The sequence below is a fragment of the Xenopus laevis genome, chromosome 1L (genome assembly GCF_017654675.1).
Source record: "Xenopus laevis strain J_2021 chromosome 1L, Xenopus_laevis_v10.1, whole genome shotgun sequence".
In the NCBI taxonomy this organism is placed as follows: Eukaryota; Metazoa; Chordata; class Amphibia; order Anura; family Pipidae; genus Xenopus; species Xenopus laevis.
This window is the reverse complement of record NC_054371.1, coordinates 158784854-158803268: the sequence shown is the minus strand read 5'-3', so window position 1 is coordinate 158803268 and position 18415 is coordinate 158784854. Positions and strand designations below refer to the sequence as shown.

General features: G+C 38.3%; 1 protein-coding gene across 2 annotated transcripts in view; it reads right to left on the bottom strand.

Moving 5' to 3' along the window:
* Window positions 1-18415, bottom strand: part of LOC108715603 (acetyl-CoA carboxylase 2) — an 80679-nt gene that overhangs the window by 36843 nt on the left and 25421 nt on the right. For both annotated transcript variants that reach the window (XM_018260915.2, XM_018260923.2), the window contains exons 3-19: window positions 17860-17992; window positions 14718-14856; window positions 13225-13334; window positions 11646-11727; window positions 11164-11262; window positions 9759-9868; window positions 8610-8720; window positions 8177-8386; window positions 7019-7189; window positions 6275-6436; window positions 5578-5741; window positions 4275-4425; window positions 3324-3427; window positions 2202-2283; window positions 1030-1175; window positions 801-951; window positions 32-166 (exon numbers count right to left, since the gene is read on the bottom strand). In XM_018260915.2, coding sequence (XP_018116404.1) covers window positions 32-166; window positions 801-951; window positions 1030-1175; window positions 2202-2283; window positions 3324-3427; window positions 4275-4425; window positions 5578-5741; window positions 6275-6436; window positions 7019-7189; window positions 8177-8386; window positions 8610-8720; window positions 9759-9868; window positions 11164-11262; window positions 11646-11727; window positions 13225-13334; window positions 14718-14856; window positions 17860-17992 — 2260 coding nt within the window. The remainder of the gene's footprint in view (window positions 1-31; window positions 167-800; window positions 952-1029; window positions 1176-2201; window positions 2284-3323; window positions 3428-4274; window positions 4426-5577; window positions 5742-6274; window positions 6437-7018; window positions 7190-8176; window positions 8387-8609; window positions 8721-9758; window positions 9869-11163; window positions 11263-11645; window positions 11728-13224; window positions 13335-14717; window positions 14857-17859; window positions 17993-18415) is intronic.

Here is an 18415-nt window from a genome sequence, read left to right as displayed (position 1 = left end):
TAGTTACATGACCTACAGTATATTCAAATACCTGGAGGACTTTGGATGGATCATCTAAATCAAGTTGAGCCACCATACAGCCTGACTCCAGAACAGCTCCAGGACGTTTCACATAATGTATCTGACCTGGCTCCTGCACAGTCAGCGCCATAACCATTTTCATTACCTGTGTGGAAAAACTATATCTATCATATTTTAATTCTACAACATTCAATAAGTATCGCCCTTAAGGCTGCTTTCAATGACTTAGTGTTTTCCAGGGAAAGAAGCCACACAATTTAGAAGCTAAATGTTAGGGTGGATTCATTTCAGATAATCTATCTTGTGAGCCTGACTTGCACTTGATAAGCTGTAAAGGCAATGTAAATATGTGAAAAGTAGTACATTTTGGCCAGGGATGTTTCGAGTGAATATTTGGTGTTATGACGAGCGTGAGCCTTTACTGAAAGCAGACAACTGTATAATAAGTTGATCCTTATCTATTTGTTCTAATTGTGTTCCTACAAAAAGGTAACAAGGGACTTTGCGGGCAATTTCAGATTTGGGCCTGTTAGGTGCAAAATATAATGAAAACATACAGATTTCCTAATCAAAACAAATGGCAAAACCTTTGTTCAACACAAAAGCATACACACAGAGAAAGAGATGTTACAACAACAAAAAAGGTAACGAGAATCCAGAAGGTAAGCAGAAGGAGCTTGTGTACAATACATATCTCCAGAAGCTTGGTCCACATGGTTCATGCAGAAAATCACACGGCTTTCCACTGCTCAGAAGGTGAATGAGCAGTGCAAGATTACCTCAATTTCTGCAAAGCATTCCCCAGCATTCACATGGGAACCATCCTCCACGGTGTACTGAAGCAATTTGCCAGTAGAGGGTGACCGTAGCACAGTGGGGTCATTCTCCTTCTCAAAAACACACGTCTTGTTCCCAATAGTTATACGATATCTGCATAAAATGCATGACAATTAGAAAGAAAGTTCTTATCATTTTTAACATTTTTTATCATTTGTGTATTTAACTTACCGGTCAACTTCCTCCTTCATGTACGTGGTGTAGCTATTTCCATCGTAGGACAAAAGAAGTCCCCCATCACTCAGGCGGTGCACATCTATCTCTATGTGAGAGTTATTCATGATTATCACATAGGTGGTGAGGGACTGTCGGGCAACCTGCAAGAAAAGGGAGAGATAAAGATGAAACACACAGGTCAAAGATTTGTGTTGTGTAGAAGTATTAACAGATGTCCACCATATAACCGTTATAGAAATGCATATTAATACTAATTAACCAGGGTCTAGGTTTTTAATGTATACATTTCATTGCATATCTTATACAAACAGGGGTTTAGAAAGAGTCATTTCTCTTACTGAAAGGTAAGCAGAAGCTTGAGAGGTGAAAATGATTAACCTTTAGGGTCGCACAAAAATCAGGGGAGCAATAGGAATATCAGGAAGATCAGTGTTCGTGGAAGATGCAATATCACTGAATAATTGCATACAGTTTTCATAAAACCTTTTTAACTTCACATCTAAAAGACTGCTATGATGGTGGTGGAAGAGGTAGGTGTAAAATCAAATAATTACAAATATTTTAACAACATTTATGTAATTAAAATGCACTTTGTGGCCGAAAGCATTTGAACACCCCTATACAATATTGGAACTGCTTACATATGCCAGCACAGAAGCCAATGAATTTAGGTGAATATTTTTGGGATGAATTGCAACACCATTGTGAACTGGGGTGAATGTTTTTGGGATGCACCGCAACACCATTGTGAGTAGGGGTGAATGTTTTTGGGATGCACTGCAACACCATTGTGAGCTGGGGTGAATGTTTTTGGGATGCACTGCAACACCATTGTGAGCTGGGCCTGATCCCCAACATCATTAGTCAACCTCTTGCCTGTGAATTAAGGCAAATCCCTCCAGCAATGTTCCAACAGCTAGTGTAAAGCCTTCTCAGAAGAGAAGAAGGTAAAGGCTGATGTATCAGCAAAGAGAAAGCCAACATAATATTAACATAATATTAACACCCTGTGTTTTGGAATGAAATGTTAACAAGGCAGGTGTCCACATACTTTTAATTAAACTACTAATATAGAGATGACACCAAGGATTGCACAAATGCTTGCACTACATCTCATATCAGAAATTTCAATGAACCATACTCCAATGTACATTCAGAACACCTACCTTCAGTTTGTATTTAACACGCTCAGAAATTAGCTCAACGTCGACAATATTCAGAAGTGTGGCTGCAGGAAGTACTTGGCCTCTACAATAAAGATAAAACCAACAAAGCAGCACCCACCATTAAAGTGAACTCTGAGCTAATATGCCCCCCCCCACCTTAAAGGGGCAGTATACAATCTTTTTTAACACTAGTTTAATAATAGGACATGTGGTTAACATACCTTTTGCTTGAATTAGATAATCCATTTTTTGTGATTTTTTGCACTTAGGGTTAAATCTATTTAAAACTAGTCACATTCCACTTTCACCAATTGACCAAATCAAATCAGCAGTCTATTGAAAATCCCTTTGTATAATGAGCTGCTCTGGCTGCAGCTGGGGGGAATATAGGGGTTTATTTATATAGTTAACATTTCAGTGGACTGCTGATTTGTTTTAACTGTGCTTGTTGGGAACAATAAGTAGAATATGACTATGCTTAATATCAGATTCTGACCTGCTTAATGCAATAATAACAGAAACCGTACATACTTCATAATTAAAACAAAAGGAGAAAAAAGAAAAAAAAATGTTGATCAAAACACCCTTTAATAACTATGGTCGTTTGCATGTAAAGAGCTCTGTTAAACGCAAGAAAGGGACTTTCTGCTTATTTGGGACATTGAGCATTTGTTCTCCCTAACAGCAAAATGGAGCTCCTGTGTTTTAGACACTACCACTGCTACGCACTTCACAAAATAAAAACAATTTAAAGGAGAAGTAAACACCACACAGCTAAAAGCCCTCATTCGCCTTTACTGGCCCCCTTCCTGCTTTCTCCCTGCATAGTGACTAGTACCTCCGCATGGTGCTCCTGAGCTCTGCTGCTCTACTCTGCATATATAGGTCAGTGTTGTTAGACGAGACACTTATACTAGTAGAACTTTATGCGGGGAGGAAGTGGGAGGGTGGCATATGAGGGTTTTTAGCTGTATGGGGGTTAACTTCAGGTCTGTTCATGCAAACCAATACAAATTAAACTTAAAAGGACCTCAAACTCAAAAACATTTTTAAAACAACATGTCAGCTGAAATGGGCTAAATTCTTTGGTTTGGTATTGAAAGGAATCAAAGATGGATGTACCTCTCAAGGCAGTGCAGAAACTCATTCATACAGATCTGGAACAAAGCATCTGCCACATTTAGTGCCCCACATACCACTCCGAGCATTGTGTCTGGTTTTTCTGCCTTAAAAAATTATAGAGAACAGATTTGAACATAAGTTGTCAAATACTACAAGTCCACCATATACTGAAATACAGTTTAAACACAATCTACTGCAAATACAAAAAAAACCCAAAAAAACAGAAGAGCCTCTAAAAGCTTGAATTAAAGAAAGATTTTACAATTCTTGACTACCGTACTTCTATATGACCTCACCAGCTTTTAGATGGTAAAGTTCTGTATTAGTGTTTTTTGGTTTAATACATTACAATTTTCTCATGGTTGTAAGATCCACAACTTTTAGAGCCAAAAAATACATTTTGTGAAAACAAACTAAAATATGAACATTAGTAAATCGGACCCTAAGGGGCAGATTTATCAAGGGTCAAATTGAAAATTAGAATTTCGAATTTAAAATTTTTTATTTTAGTGTAATTCGACTAGGGAATAGTCCAAATTCGAATTGATTTGGTGTTTTAGCCTATGGGGGCCATCCTACAATCAAGACGTTTGGTGGACTTTTGAAAAAAACATTTTTTTTTGGAGAAAAAAAACGAATCGAATTTGATCAAATTCGATTAGAGTTTACAGGTCTATTCTATTCACCCGAATTTAACAAATCCAAATTTTTAAATAAATTTCGATTGGTTGTTTTTTTCCGAATTTTGAGTTTATGGGAGTTTTTAGAAACTCCCATAAACTCAAAATTCGACCCTTGAGTGCCCTTGCCCCTAAGTGTTGATTAACATCATCAGTGGGATATCTGAAAGTTTATATCAGAAAGGAGAAATAGCATTAGAGGCTAGTAGTGCACCATCTACGATGATTTTAGTAGAAACAAAGCTATTTTGATATAACCCATATAACTCACCTGGACTTTCTCAGCGATTAGGTGATCCAGCCAGCCAGTGTCAATTTCATTGTTCTGGAAGCTCTCTGTCTCCAGCAACTTAATGAGGTATTCCACAGTAGTTCTAAAATCTCCCCGGATAGACAGCTCTTTAAGAGCTACAACCATGTTCCTATAGTAGATAACATATACTTTAGATACCATTTTAGCTGCCATATTAAATATGGATGCCATGCTTCATGTTCATATATGCATGATCCATGAAATAACTGGTTCCCCAATCAATCCATACTAAAATATAGGAAGCCCTGTGCAGGTGATGTTACTACACTCTTATTTCTCCTTTAACCTTCATCGTCATGTGTAATATGGACAGCCCCACTGTTTGAACCAGTGGAACTGCACCTGCTCAATACTGCACCTGCTCAATACTGCAGATTAATGGATGCAAAACTTGCTAAATGCATCTTCTCAGTTGGGTATTGTTTCTAGGAAGCCTAAAAGGTACAATAGGGGAACGTGGAGTGAGTTTACAGCAGCCTAATGTACCCAGATCTGTACACGAGCAAAGTTTTATCAAACTTTAGTTGTCCCTCAAGATTTTTTACATTTTGCTTTCTAAGGACCTTGAGGAGAGCGATCAGATCATACAGTGAAGCCTATGGAGCTTCATTTGAAGGATAACAGCATCAACACACCAGTGTGATTCTTGACTAACAGGATTTCCAAACCTGCCCAATAGCTATCTATCTGATTTTTGACTAGATATTGGTTGTGCGGGCCAATGGGTGATCCCATAAACAGGTCAATAAGATGCTGACTGTAGGCACTGAGTTGGCAGCTTTCTTAGCATGTATATGGCCAGCTGTCAAGCCGTCTTCCTTATCATCTGTCATAGTCTTCCTGACATTATGGGAACATGGCTAGTTGCAAACAGCCAAAAATGGAACTGATCAGGCAGATATGCAGTTGAAAAGATTCCCGCAGTTTGCTCATTGCATTTACAGATAAAAGTGTGGGTATTTATTTTTACTGACCTGGATTCTTCAGAAAGAGTTAGTGGCAGAAAAGTTTGAGTAAGCATATGAAATTACTGTTCACATCTAATCCATTCCGCTACAGAGCTAGAATAAATATTGCCTACCTTAAAGTATAAGACAAATATGGATATTTTTTCATAGTGAGCAAATAGGAAAGCAAAGATGTATTTATCTTTTTACATTCATCTTTTTACTCCAAACTATCCTTTAGTTTATTAGGGGTATGAGGAACTGTAAATGCAAGAATACACAGGAATACATGGAGGTAGCAGTGAAATACTAACGAGATAGCTTCTTCACGGTTCTCGCCCCAGGAGAAGCAATGTCCGAACTGCGAATCAGCGAATTCATGCAGACCGCCAGCAGCCGCCACGCTGAAGTATCCCCATACATTCTTACTGCTGCGAAAGTTCAGTTCCTGGACGGTCCCAGAGCTTGGCTTAAAACCCTGATAGGAAACACATTTAACACAGAAAATAGTCACTTTTTGAACTTACAATGCCAATGTCTCATATCAGAGAATTTAACGGGAAAGGAAATTGTTTCGTGAAAATGGATACAGATACAAACGAGCAAAGCCAATGGCAAGTAAAAAGTGGCCAAATCAGGTCACAGTCATAGGGTCTGCTGTAAGGCATTTACACCACTGTATACCTGTAAGAATTTCACTGTCCAGCCAGCCTACTACCCGCCTGAACTGCACCACCAGGGAATGACAATACAGCTGCTATTGCTTTTATCCTTTTTAATTTAAAAAAAATGACAGGTATAGGATTTGCTTCATTCTACTGTTGCTATAAGGCTGCACTAATTCGCCAAAGATATACTCCTATTGTTTATTCTTAAATAGTAAATCTAAGGTATATTTTTACAATTCCTGAAATACAAGCACTATGCTTTAAACACTTCCTTCTACTGAATAATCACTACTGACAAAAACTTTGAACTATAATCATTTATTTAGGCCCCCCAGACACTCACTTCATCTGGGTTCTCACTGGTTATCCTAGCAGCAATCACATGGCCTCTGGGATTTGGTGCATTCACAGGGTTCTCAAAGCAAATAGGTGAAACTCCCCATGGTGTCTCTCCATACAGTACTCGTATATCCTTTATCCTGTACAAGGGAACTCCCATTGAGATCTGTTCGGAAAAAACAAAGTCATCAGAATGAGCTCAGGAGTATTTAGAAGATGAACAACTGCTGGTAACTGAGAAAAGCACTTCCATTGGACCTACTATATTGATTTAAACATTTTTAAAGGAACAGTGACACCAAAAAGGTTTTTTAAAGTAACTTATTTAAAATGTACTGTTGTCCTGCACTGGTAAAACATTTTTGTTGATTCAGAGAGACTACTATAGTTTGTATAAATAAGCTGCTGTGTAGCCATGGGAGCATCCATTCAAAGGAGAAAAGACTCAGGTTTCCATAGCAGATAACAGATAAGCTCTGTAGAATACAATGGGAACTTTTCAGTTATCTACTATTTAACCTGTGCTTTTTCTCCTTTTTGCTGAATTGCTGCCCGATGGCTGCACAGCAGCTTGTTTATTTTAACAATAGTAGTGTTTCTGAAGCAAACACATTTATCCGTGTACAACTAACATTCCATTTCTCCTTATTTATAATAATACAGAATAGCGGAGGGTATCATATTGCTTGGATAAGCTCTTTTCTTGCACTATTCTAGTAATAAGCCGAAAGCGATACTACTTCCTTACCTGCAGTTGAGCAGCTGGGAGGTTAACATCACAGATCATTTCAGTGCAGGGATGTTCCACTTGAAGGCGAGGGTTGAGTTCCAAGAAATGAAAGCTCCCATCTTCACTGTACAGGTACTCCACTGTTCCTGCACTAACATACCCTACCATTTTAGCAAGACGCACTGCACACTGGAAACAGTGGAACACAGAACAAAATATAAGCATGCTTTAAGACATAAAATAAAGATTTGATTATAAAGCCTATGGTATACATCACTATTCCTAAAGGAAAAAAATTCACTGGCACTCAGGTAATGCTAGCAGGGTGAAACCCTTGCTTTAAATTTATTTAGTGTGGCATGCAACGTTTGGGGGACAACCCCTTTATCAAGCCATAAAGCTTTTGAGGGGTTGGCCGATCCCCCACTTTGCTGGGCACCAGGGATCGAGTTCCAGGAGGGCCAGGGTGTGCATTTGTAATTTGGATAATATACATCACTATTCCTACCATGGCCATTCTGTCCCTCACCTGTCCCATTTGTGTAGTTAATGGAATGAATGAAATCATTTTTGCAACTTCTCTCTGTCTGAAATCCACCCCTTGTGCACAGGTACAGGTGGATCCTATTCATTACTGTTTCCACACTTGTATCTAGTGTGGGATTGATCAACCTTTTCTACACCACTAGTTAGGAAACATGTGGAATGGAACACACTGTGGAAGAACATACACCCTCACAAAAACTATCTTCACTTTATTCATATAAAAGACTATATCGCACTGGTATATAGGTATATCTTTATGCCATAGATTTTTTAGACCTTTCGGGGATACAACATCTCATATCCTGCCTCCCATCCAGTTGTTGAACTTCCATAATGTAGAAAAATGGCTAACACAGCTAGCAAGCAGAGAGAAACAACCTGTTTTACTATGAAAAAAATAAAATACAGCAGATATCTTTAATGTTGGGCTCAGATTGGGTCATACACAGCATTTACAAATCCTACACAATGAGTTATTCATAAGTAAAGTATTCGTAAGTAAAATACAAATTAAAAACTGAATTTTCCCCTTTCAAGAATATATCTATGCATTTTAATAAAGTGTAAATGGAAAGCTACAGTTTGTTCCAGAAGAGGAATACATATAAAGTCTGGCTAAAGCAAACTCACTTGTTCCATGTACTCAAATACAGATGGGGTAGCTACAGTGGCAGGAGCTTCCTCAATTATCTTTTGGTGCCGTCGCTGTATGGAACAGTCCCGTCCAAACAGAGACACAGCATGACCATACTGATCTGCTAGTATCTGGACCTCCAAGTGTCGGGCATGCTGAGCAAGCTTCATAACAAAAATAGGTGATCCTGGGGCCTCTGTTTGTACCTAGGAATTGAGACATGTTTAAAAAAATAAGTGCATTCAACTGTATATGATTTCGTTTATTTTATATTAAAAAGGTTTACATTTATGGGCTGTTATGTCCAGATTCATAGAACGAAATGTATCTTTTCTTTTTGATAAGTTTACTAGAACCCAAAACCCATTAAAAATGGTCAATAGTTAAGGGTGTCTGTGTAAACATAATGCAAATGCCATTAATTGTCACCTGTCTAAATAGATTGGGAAAATCCTCAGCACGCTCAGCCATTCGAATGCCTTTCCCCCCACCACCTTCTGATGCCTTAATCATCACTGGGTATCCAATTCTCTCTGCAGCCTGTAAATAACAAGAACATAGAGTAATTAATAGGCAAACAAAACTGCAAGAGGATATATGTATTTGCCTCTTTCTCATTCTGTCAAGCAATCAATTCTCTATATGGAAATGTGTCTATTATATGAACAATTGTGAGTAATAAACACAGTCTTAAATAATGTAGCAGAACACTGCAGCTGCGTTTTCCTTCATTGCATGTGCAGTAGAGTGAAAAGCTTATAAGCAAAAAGACTGCTTTCTCTACTGCGCTTGCGTCAGCCCAGGGCAATTGAAGAAGAAAGAAACAGAAGAGTAAAAATGCTCTGTGGTGCTCACTGAAAAGAACCCCGGGCCAGTGCAGTTTTCTGCCAATAGGAGCATTGGCCCGGAGTATCAGGTAAGTGATTATAGTCACGGGGGGGGGACCTAAGATTTAGCACCCCAAGTGATTTCATCTTTCCTGAATAAACCCATTAGTGTTTTCATTTAATGTTAAAGGGAACAATGGCCAGGAAAAGAAAATCTCGGGGAGTATGAAAATTACTCCTTTAATTACTTGATTTTCCCTCTCTCTACTGTTTTTTATTTAAAAAAAACAACAAAAAAACAAAAAAAACAGCACCATATGAATGTATCTTTGCACGTTGATATTGTGCTATTCATGTGGTGGGATAAGTCAGGCTGATAAAATTGTTCAGTCCCTGGGCAAATGATTGGATCACACGGTGGGCCCGCACATAACTGCAGGCCTTAGATAGAATATACAAATAGCTTGATACATATCCCAACAAGCCACAGAAAGGCCATTATTACATCTTTATACATGTGCCAAGAGGTTGCATTCTCAAACATGGCTAAGTCAGCAGCCGAAATATACCCACGTATGGATATTTTACATTGGATTCTGCTGAAACTAAACTTTGGAGGGCACCTAACAAATTGGCACATCCTGTAAATTACATTTTTCTTGTCCTTTAAAATATATCCAGTGACGCTATAAAAATGGTTTCTACCAGAGTCCAGTAAACAAGAACTTGTAGTTAAGCTTTTTTAATTCACCTCCAGCCCTTCATCTGCATCTTTTACACAGCCCTTTTCATACAACTCTGGAGGAACGCAAATTATATTTTGTTGTTGCTTGTCATCCGGTTTTAATTCCAGGAGGAGGCCTAAACAAAAGACAACATAAATTAAGATAAAAAAACGTGGACTTGGCCCAGTTTAATACATTTACAAAACTTCACAGAATTGTACCGTGACTACCAGAACCAATTTTATTTTCTTTGAACTTGAAAATCTGTGTAAGCCAGTAGTTCCAAAACATTGGGGCTGGCTTCACCTAAACAGGTTAAGAGCAGATACCAGGCACCAGTCAAAAGGTAATTTAGGTTCAAAACTGTTTCCATATCATGTGTTATTAGTTCAGGAGGGTTTTGAACAAAATGTTAGACCTTAGTTATGAAAATACATAGGAAAATAACTGGTGTACACTATAAAGAGTAATACACGCATATCACAATGTTCTAGCTCTACTTTTTGCAAAAAGAACAAAGAATATAAATACATGAGGTTGAATGCTGGATGCACGTAGTAGCCAACACCTGCGTGCCCTCCCTGACCATCTTAATCACCGCTTTGTTGATTATGCAGGCATATCTCTGATCGTCGGCAATATAAACTTGGCAGCCTTATTAATACCCTCTTGACTCTCCAGTGGTGGATAAGTGGCGGGTGGGCATATGCAGGTTCCCAGTCTGAACTGAATGCCACATTAGATTTATTGCATTATGTAAGTGCTTTTTGAAGTTAACTGTGAGGGAGCTCACTACCACATAGACCTTGTATCTTATCTCTTATTTGATACTTTTTTTAACATAAAATATTTAAATGAACAGCTGTGGCTAAATAAAGGACGAAATTACCATAGAGGGTAGCAGAATGTTACCAAGTATTGTTTTTAACTATTTTAATAGTGTAGGAGAGGTTGAATCTAAATGTTTGTGTGCTAAGTAAGTGTTTAACGTTACACACCGAATGATTTTATTGTTGTAACATGCGTAGGTTAATTATGTGACGTATACTGATAGTCATGCTGACACGTCTATCTCAATCTAACTAATGTTCCCGCCATTTCTGTGTATTTAAAACATTTCTGTTATTGCGGTCAGTACTTTGAGAAAGGCCTCTGAAGAGGTCGAAACATCAGTCTCCTATGTGAATAAAAGTCCTGAGAGTGCGGACCTTATTAGTATAGTATTGTATTCATCAGGAATTAAGCAGTACAACCAGACCCACAATAGTGTGACAGAATTTGGAATATATATAATTTCCCTACTTATGTTCTCTAATGAAAATATGTTTCATAATTTGAGTGAGTTATACGTTTATACGTAATAATCAGTGGTACAGATGTATCTCAGGGGTCAAAGATAAAAATCACACATTCATAACACCAGTAACTTACCATCACCACTCCATGATAGAGTTGGGATTCCCATAGCCTGAGCAACAATGGTAGATGCTATCTTGTCTCCTAAGGCCCACATTGCCTGACTGGGAGGTCCTAAATACAAAACAAAAATCTATTCAGTTGCAATGGCCGCTTTTGTTCCTGTAGGACTCAATTTAACTGTAAAAATACAAGCATTGCCTGTAGGCAGTTCTAATAGTATATGTCACTTTACATGCTTGATCTCTAGCACCACATATCAGTGCAGTTTGAAATCCCTTTTTACAGCTTTGAACAAAATATTCATGCAACACAGTAACATTGCTTGAAACTCGAAATTTCATTTTTGACCTTTTTCTCTTCCTTGCACATATGCTAGTATCATTGCTTGCAAGAACATTGAGCCAATGAAAATATATTATTCTTTCCACCCCCCCCCTTGTAATAACATCTGACCTTTGAAAATAAAGTGATTAATAGCAATAATTATACATTACCCAAGAACGCAATGTTCTGTTTCTGCAGGAGCTCTGGAAGTTTTGGATTTTCAGAGGCATGTCCCCATCCAGCCCACACTGCCTAAACAAAACAAAATAAATGTTTGGGTCACAAAGCTAGTCTCAGGCACAAATGCATCTGCACTCCACTAGAACAAGAGAAAAAATGTGGGCCTGGCCCATTGTTTTGTTGCTTGTTCCCTTTCAAGTCACTTGAACCTGAAAAGATCTGTACGTTATCTTTTGAAATTGCTACACAGCAGTTTAACACAGTTTAGAATCACTCATACAGTGGATGAAGGTGACTTACATAGCAGATATACAAAAGATACATGTCAACCTGCAACACCTAGCAAACCAAGTTGCCCAGTAAGAACAAGAAAAACATCCAAAGATATAACACAACGGCCACAGACTAATACCAGAAAAAATTCAACCCATAGATTTGGATCGAGCACATAAATCATTAAAACCCAAAAAATGTTGTCAGCCATCCAAGACACATTATTTGCTAAAAAAGTAATTTGAGAAGAAAGCAAATAGCAAGGGATTGTTTAAATGCATATAATATAAATTATATATTTTCTATATATAGAAACACTAAATGACCACTTGTTTGAATCTTTATCCAAAGAATAAGGTGGCCATACACAGGGAGATCTGCTTGTTTGGCGCCAAATGAGTGGATCTCTCCCTGATATTCCCATATTGAGATGGGCGATATTGGGCTGATCCGATCGTGGGCCGCCCTGGGGCCCAACGATTGGATAAGAATGGAGGCAATAGGGGCGGTTGGATCACATCAACGAACCGGGCATCTGCCCGAGCTCAGCTAATGAGTGAGAGGCTAGAAATAGATGGCGCAATATCTGATCCCAAACTGGATCTATACAGATATATTTCTTCTATTCGATTTGGTAGGCCACGCATCATATTAATCATAAATCATAATAACAGAATGTTAAAGTGATTTACATATAAGTAGCCTGCTGAAAAACTTTTTATAAACTACACTCATATGAATGGTTGTCTTAAAGGCCCTGGAAGAAAGAAACGTATATCCTCAATGCAGATATATTGGCCAGATTAGCAGGAGAAGATTCCCATTGGTATATATATATGTATATATATATATATATATATATATATATATATATATATATATATATATATATATATATATATGTAATACTGACAGAAGAAACGCTCATTCTCATAATACAAAAGTAGTTATGCACATGTAAAACTGCTAAAATAAATCCTGTTTGCGCTACAGAGAAAACAAATACAGTATGTGACAATCATGAACTTGTATTATACTCTAGATAAATTCCCTATTATGATACCAACAAGTACATCAGCAAATTATTGTAGGGGATGTGGGGGACATACTGCATTTCTGGAGATGTTTCCTAACTGTGAGAGGTGGAGATGCAAAACAATCTTTTTTTACATGCAATAGCAACAGATCCATGGAAAAAATTGCTAGGTAAACCCATGCTAACATTCATTAAAATTGACCAGAAGCTGCTGAATCATAATAATGAAAGGATTTGAAATCAGAAGTGCACTTACTTACCTGTACTGGTATTCGTTTGGCAATGTCAACAATTAGTTCTACATTAGCATAGTTGTTGTTATTGGCTCCTCCAGGGACTGGCACATAATGATCGGCCATTTTGATGTACTCTTGAAAGGGAAGAAGAAATGGAGAAACCTTATTATAAGAGCTAGGGCCTACATGAGCACAATCATTTAATGAAGCCTATACAATCTCTATCTGACTTCTTTAATTCATAGACCATCTTAATCTATTTTTACAAGGATATTGCGTCTAAATATTAGTGCATGTACACATGTAAGGCCAGTGCCAGATGTAGCTGCCTCTGCCTGCAGAGAAAAACAGGTTGAGAATCTGCTCCTCAGCTGCTTAATGTGCCTGCACCCGGATACATTACCTTGGCCTGGGTGCAACCAGATGTGACATACTTCTGCGCTGAAATGTGAGAGTTTGCATTTCGGCACTAAAATCCATTAAGTCTGTACAAGCAACTAAAGCAGCCCAGGTGCAGCAGCCCGCTATGTCTGGCACTGGCCTAAAGAAAGTTCATTTCTTTCCTTTTGTCACCCAAGTTTTTATTTTTTAAAAAATCAAGTAACTAGATTTTTTAAACATCCTAACAACCATGCTGATATATTTCTGTCTATTTTGATAAACTAGAATGCAGCACCTTAAGCCTTGAGCTCTAGCATCAATTTCTGTTGCTTTCAGGGTAAAACTGACAAGAACTGTAATAGGTCCTATTGCCATGTAATTGAAACTCTCAAAAACATAGGAAGGGTGACAAAAAAGGGGAGGGGGAAACAGGCATTCTGACCGTGTGTTAGATATCAACTTTACATTGTCACCTAATGATAAAAGTCCAACGTGTCTTGAGAAAAAAAACAGTAATTCTATCCCAAAGTTATCACTTAAGGTTTATCTTCTGAAAACATTTCTTAGCAATCAGTTTGTTCTCAGTTTATCAAGAATAGCTTGTGTTACCTAAGAACCTGAATCACACCACTAAAATCAGAATGTCAGGCATATCAGAGAGCAAAGCATTTTTATGAAAACTATACAGTATATAAATGTACCATTCTATATGCCTCCCACAGTGGCACAAGACCTAACCATGTTCAGAACAAATAAAACAGTAAGTGTAAAATAAAATTCTGTGTATGCAGATTCCCCTGTGTAGCCCCCTGACATACATGGATTCTGTTCTCAAGTTAGCCTTGGTCACTAGTACCCTGGTCTTGAGGACAGAAACATATGTTTGGCTGTAAGAGCAGTTCTTTTTATCTGTGCCGCGGAGCAATATCTCTATGCACTCCCACCAGTAACTCCCTTTAACTCCCATATTACTTCATAATGTTCCCATGTACAGGTCTATAAAACCCTGTGATTACTTTGTTCAGGGTTCTGACTCTTTGTGAGATCAGAATTCACTGAGCTTGTGTCACATAAACTCTGTCACCCAAGAGGTCTCTGGTAACTGATTTTCCTTGACGTTCAATACAGTTGTTTACCTGCATTAGCTTTGAGGTCTTCTGGTGTAACCATGACCACAAAACGGATTGCTCTTTCGTTCCTGAACATTTCATATGACCACCTCCGGATGGAGCGCATGCACTTGACTGCTGCAATGCCATTGTTGGCGATGAGGACCTACCAATGACATTTCAAAAACTATTAAACATATTCCACAGAAACTGCAATATATAAGAAAGCCTGGCAAAAAGGCCTAAAATGCAAGCTGTCACTAATAACCATAGAGCTTTAAAAGCTGGGTGAATTTTAAATGGCAAGAAAAAAAAAAGTGGAAAGGGTTTAAAAAAGAAAGGGACAGCAGATATATAATTAAAACACCTAAAAATAAAACCAAAACTTTATTTGCCCACTGATATGGTACTTATATATATATATATATATATATGATTTTATTGTGAAAAAATGATTCCCTTTTAAACAGTGTCTAGCATGGGCTTTAAGAGAGTCGGACTCAACTTTGTAACTTTACAACAGTCCAAATCTTTCCCTCCTAATTAATCAGGGATTCAATATCAGTGAGCGTAATGGTAAAAATACGCTGCTAAACTCCAACAGCCCTCCCTAAACTGCAGACTCAATTTCATGAATCATATAAATAAACAATTATAATCAATATGAATTGTAACTATTACAAAAGGCCAATGTATCAAATGTGCAAAAAGGGATGCAATAAAAGCTAAAGAAACTGTGATTTAACCCAAATACATAGTAAAGACTTGAACAATTACTTTAGGTCTGTGTCACATAAGAAACTTTGTTCATTTAATGTGACACTTTGCAGTCACTTGTTCTGGGGTGGATTGGGGCTTAGCAGAATGCATGTCTACATCACGAGAGAGGTGTACAGTAGCTGTTCAAGTTCAAATCCAAGTTCAGCCTCAGTTGGCTTATAGCTATGTGTGGGACGTGTGTGATTATCATGTGACAAACACATTCTTTCTGTCGCATTCCAATAAGCAGCTAGCAGACCCAAGCAATATTGTACACAGAGGCATATTTATTATGATGTGCAAAAAAAAAATTTACACAAAAAAACTGTATGAAAAGCTGTGTAAAATAAATGGCAAATTTATCAAGGTATGTGTAATTTTACGCCATGTGAACACCAGATTTGCCTCTGTTATTTTACATTCTTTCCAGCAGAAGTCACTCTGAGAAAAACCGCATAAAAAATTTACGCCGCTTAGAAAATTAAGCTTAATTAAGCTTAGTTTTCTGAAAAAATCTCAAGAAAAAAAAATGCTTTTTCTTTATTCTATCTTTTGAAACAATTACAACTTTAAGTTGTTGTGGGTAAGAATATGCAAGCTTTGCAGACTGTTCCTGTGTGATCGTAGCCCAGGAAAATCTGCTGCAGGTTCAAGGTAGCCAAATGACACTAGGGCACCTCAGTTCAGAAATTGTGCCACAGATTGTTAATTAGATACAGTGTCGGACTAGGGTGTATGGGGCCCACACCTCCTCAGGGGCCCCCACCAGCCGTGAGCTTTTCCAGGTGTGATTCCCAAAGTCCTTCATCCCCCCCCCATCTATCATCACCTATTCCTTCGACTCCCACTGAAGTAAAGGGCATCCGTGAAGACTCTCCATTCAGATCTATGTGTTACTATTCTCTTGATCTCATTCCATGTTTTTTCCCATCTTTATAATTTCTTCTTCAACTGATCTTCTCCATGTTTTTCAAGGCTGTCCCCTTCTTCTTGATCCCTGTGGATTCCATTCTAGGGCTCTTGTTTCTATAGATTCCTCTCCCTTCCTAAGTGTGTGGCCTATCCAACCCCACTTCTTTTTCCTTAACTGAATTTCTATTGGTAGCTGGTTAGTGTTTTTCCACAGTTCTTCATTTCACTTTCTCCAGCCATTTTATATTCATAAGTCTCTGTAGGCCCTGTTTACAAAGATTTGGATTTTTGTGGTAATAGGTTGTGTGACCTTCCAAGTTTCACTTGCGTATAAAAGTACTGCTTTCACATTAGAATTAAAAATGCGAACTTTGGTTCTTTTTGAGATGTTTTTATTTCTCCATATAGGGAACAACTAGATAACTGCTCCATTTGCTTTCTTTATTCGATTTTTTACATCATCTTTTGCACCACTATCTCTGGTAACAACACTTTCCAAGTAGGTAAACGACTCCACCAGTTCTATTTCATAGTCTCTAATATTCAATTTTTCTGTAGCAGTATTGTTTAGCCTCATTTCTTTTGTTTTGTTGGCATTGATACGTAGCCCTGCAATTTCTGCTTCGTTTTGTAACCTTTCCAGTTTTTCTTTCATATCTATATACCGTTAATAAACATGTCATCAGCAAATTCTAGATCTTCCAGTGTTTCTATCATGCTCCATTTTATTCCTCTTTTCTGTTCCCTTCATCCCACCACACATACCTTTTTCATCGGAGGGGCAGCTTCGGTCAGGAGCGGGTCTGGGCTAGTGGGACCCACTGGGTTTATTCCCAGTATCCCGCCGGCCCAGTTTGACACTGGTTGCATAGCGTTCATGGATTTAATTGGGCCAGTGTAGGACATTTTTATTCTTGAGCCACTGCAATACTCCTTTGGCCTTGTGTCACTGTCCTAAAGACTTGTCAAAGAGCAGCTGTTACAATTTTATGCATTAGTTGCGGTCAATGAGATGTCAGCAACCAATACAACAAATTGTGAAAGTTTAGCGAGTAACAGAGCTGCCTGTCACACTTTCCTCCGATTAGCTTATGCACAGCAGCAAAACAAGACAGAAAAAAACTTTGGAGAGGCCCAGTGCGTATGACGTCTCCTGCTCTGCTGGTCGCACCTCCCCTGCCACATGCACAAGTGTGTCAATTTAAAGGAGAAGAGTGGCAGGGAGGGGGCATTTTAATACTCTAAGACTAGGAAACTTCCTATAGTTATCCCATTGCTTATGCACTTTTCAATACAGCATCCCAGGCCACTGCAGACTGGCATTGATTTCTACTGCTTAGTCTATTATCTGTATTCCTAGGTACTTGTCTGTCAAGAATACACCTTACAAAACATTTAAATGGCTATGCATATTTTAAAACCAATTGTGGCAATGGCTGTCACAAAAGACACTTATACAGATGTTGCTGCAACAGGAACCGTCTATAAGTTTGCTTACCTTTTCAATAACACGATTCCCCCCAAACCGTGTCACAAATTCATGTGGTGAAGCAACAGTGAAGTCCCTATGGAGATCCAGCTTCTTGTGATCTCTGCCTTTCTTCACAAGGTGTAAACCAGACATGCTGGACCTGGGTTGGGAGAGCACAGTCAGCAAGAAAGCAGACACAATATGAACAAGGCTAACATAATATGAAAAAGAGGCTTAGATTAATGGGGATATTTACTTTTTTTTATCAATATTCAATATGTTACAGGTGGACTTACCGTAAGCAACTTTTAAAATGGGCATTTTTTTATTTTGAATGACCACTGGCTATCTGGTTGTCAGGGTCACCGACACTAGCAACCAAAAACAAGCTAACTGTGAGGATTCCACTTTACTGTTATTCTTAAGCTGGCTATAGACGCAAAGATCCGATCGTACAAATCCTCGTTTCGTACTATTTTCGGATCATGTGTGGAGTGTCCCAACATTTATCTTGCCATACCTATCGGTCGTTCAGTCGTTCAAACAGGTTAAAAGATCTGTCGGCTGACGATCCTATCTCTGC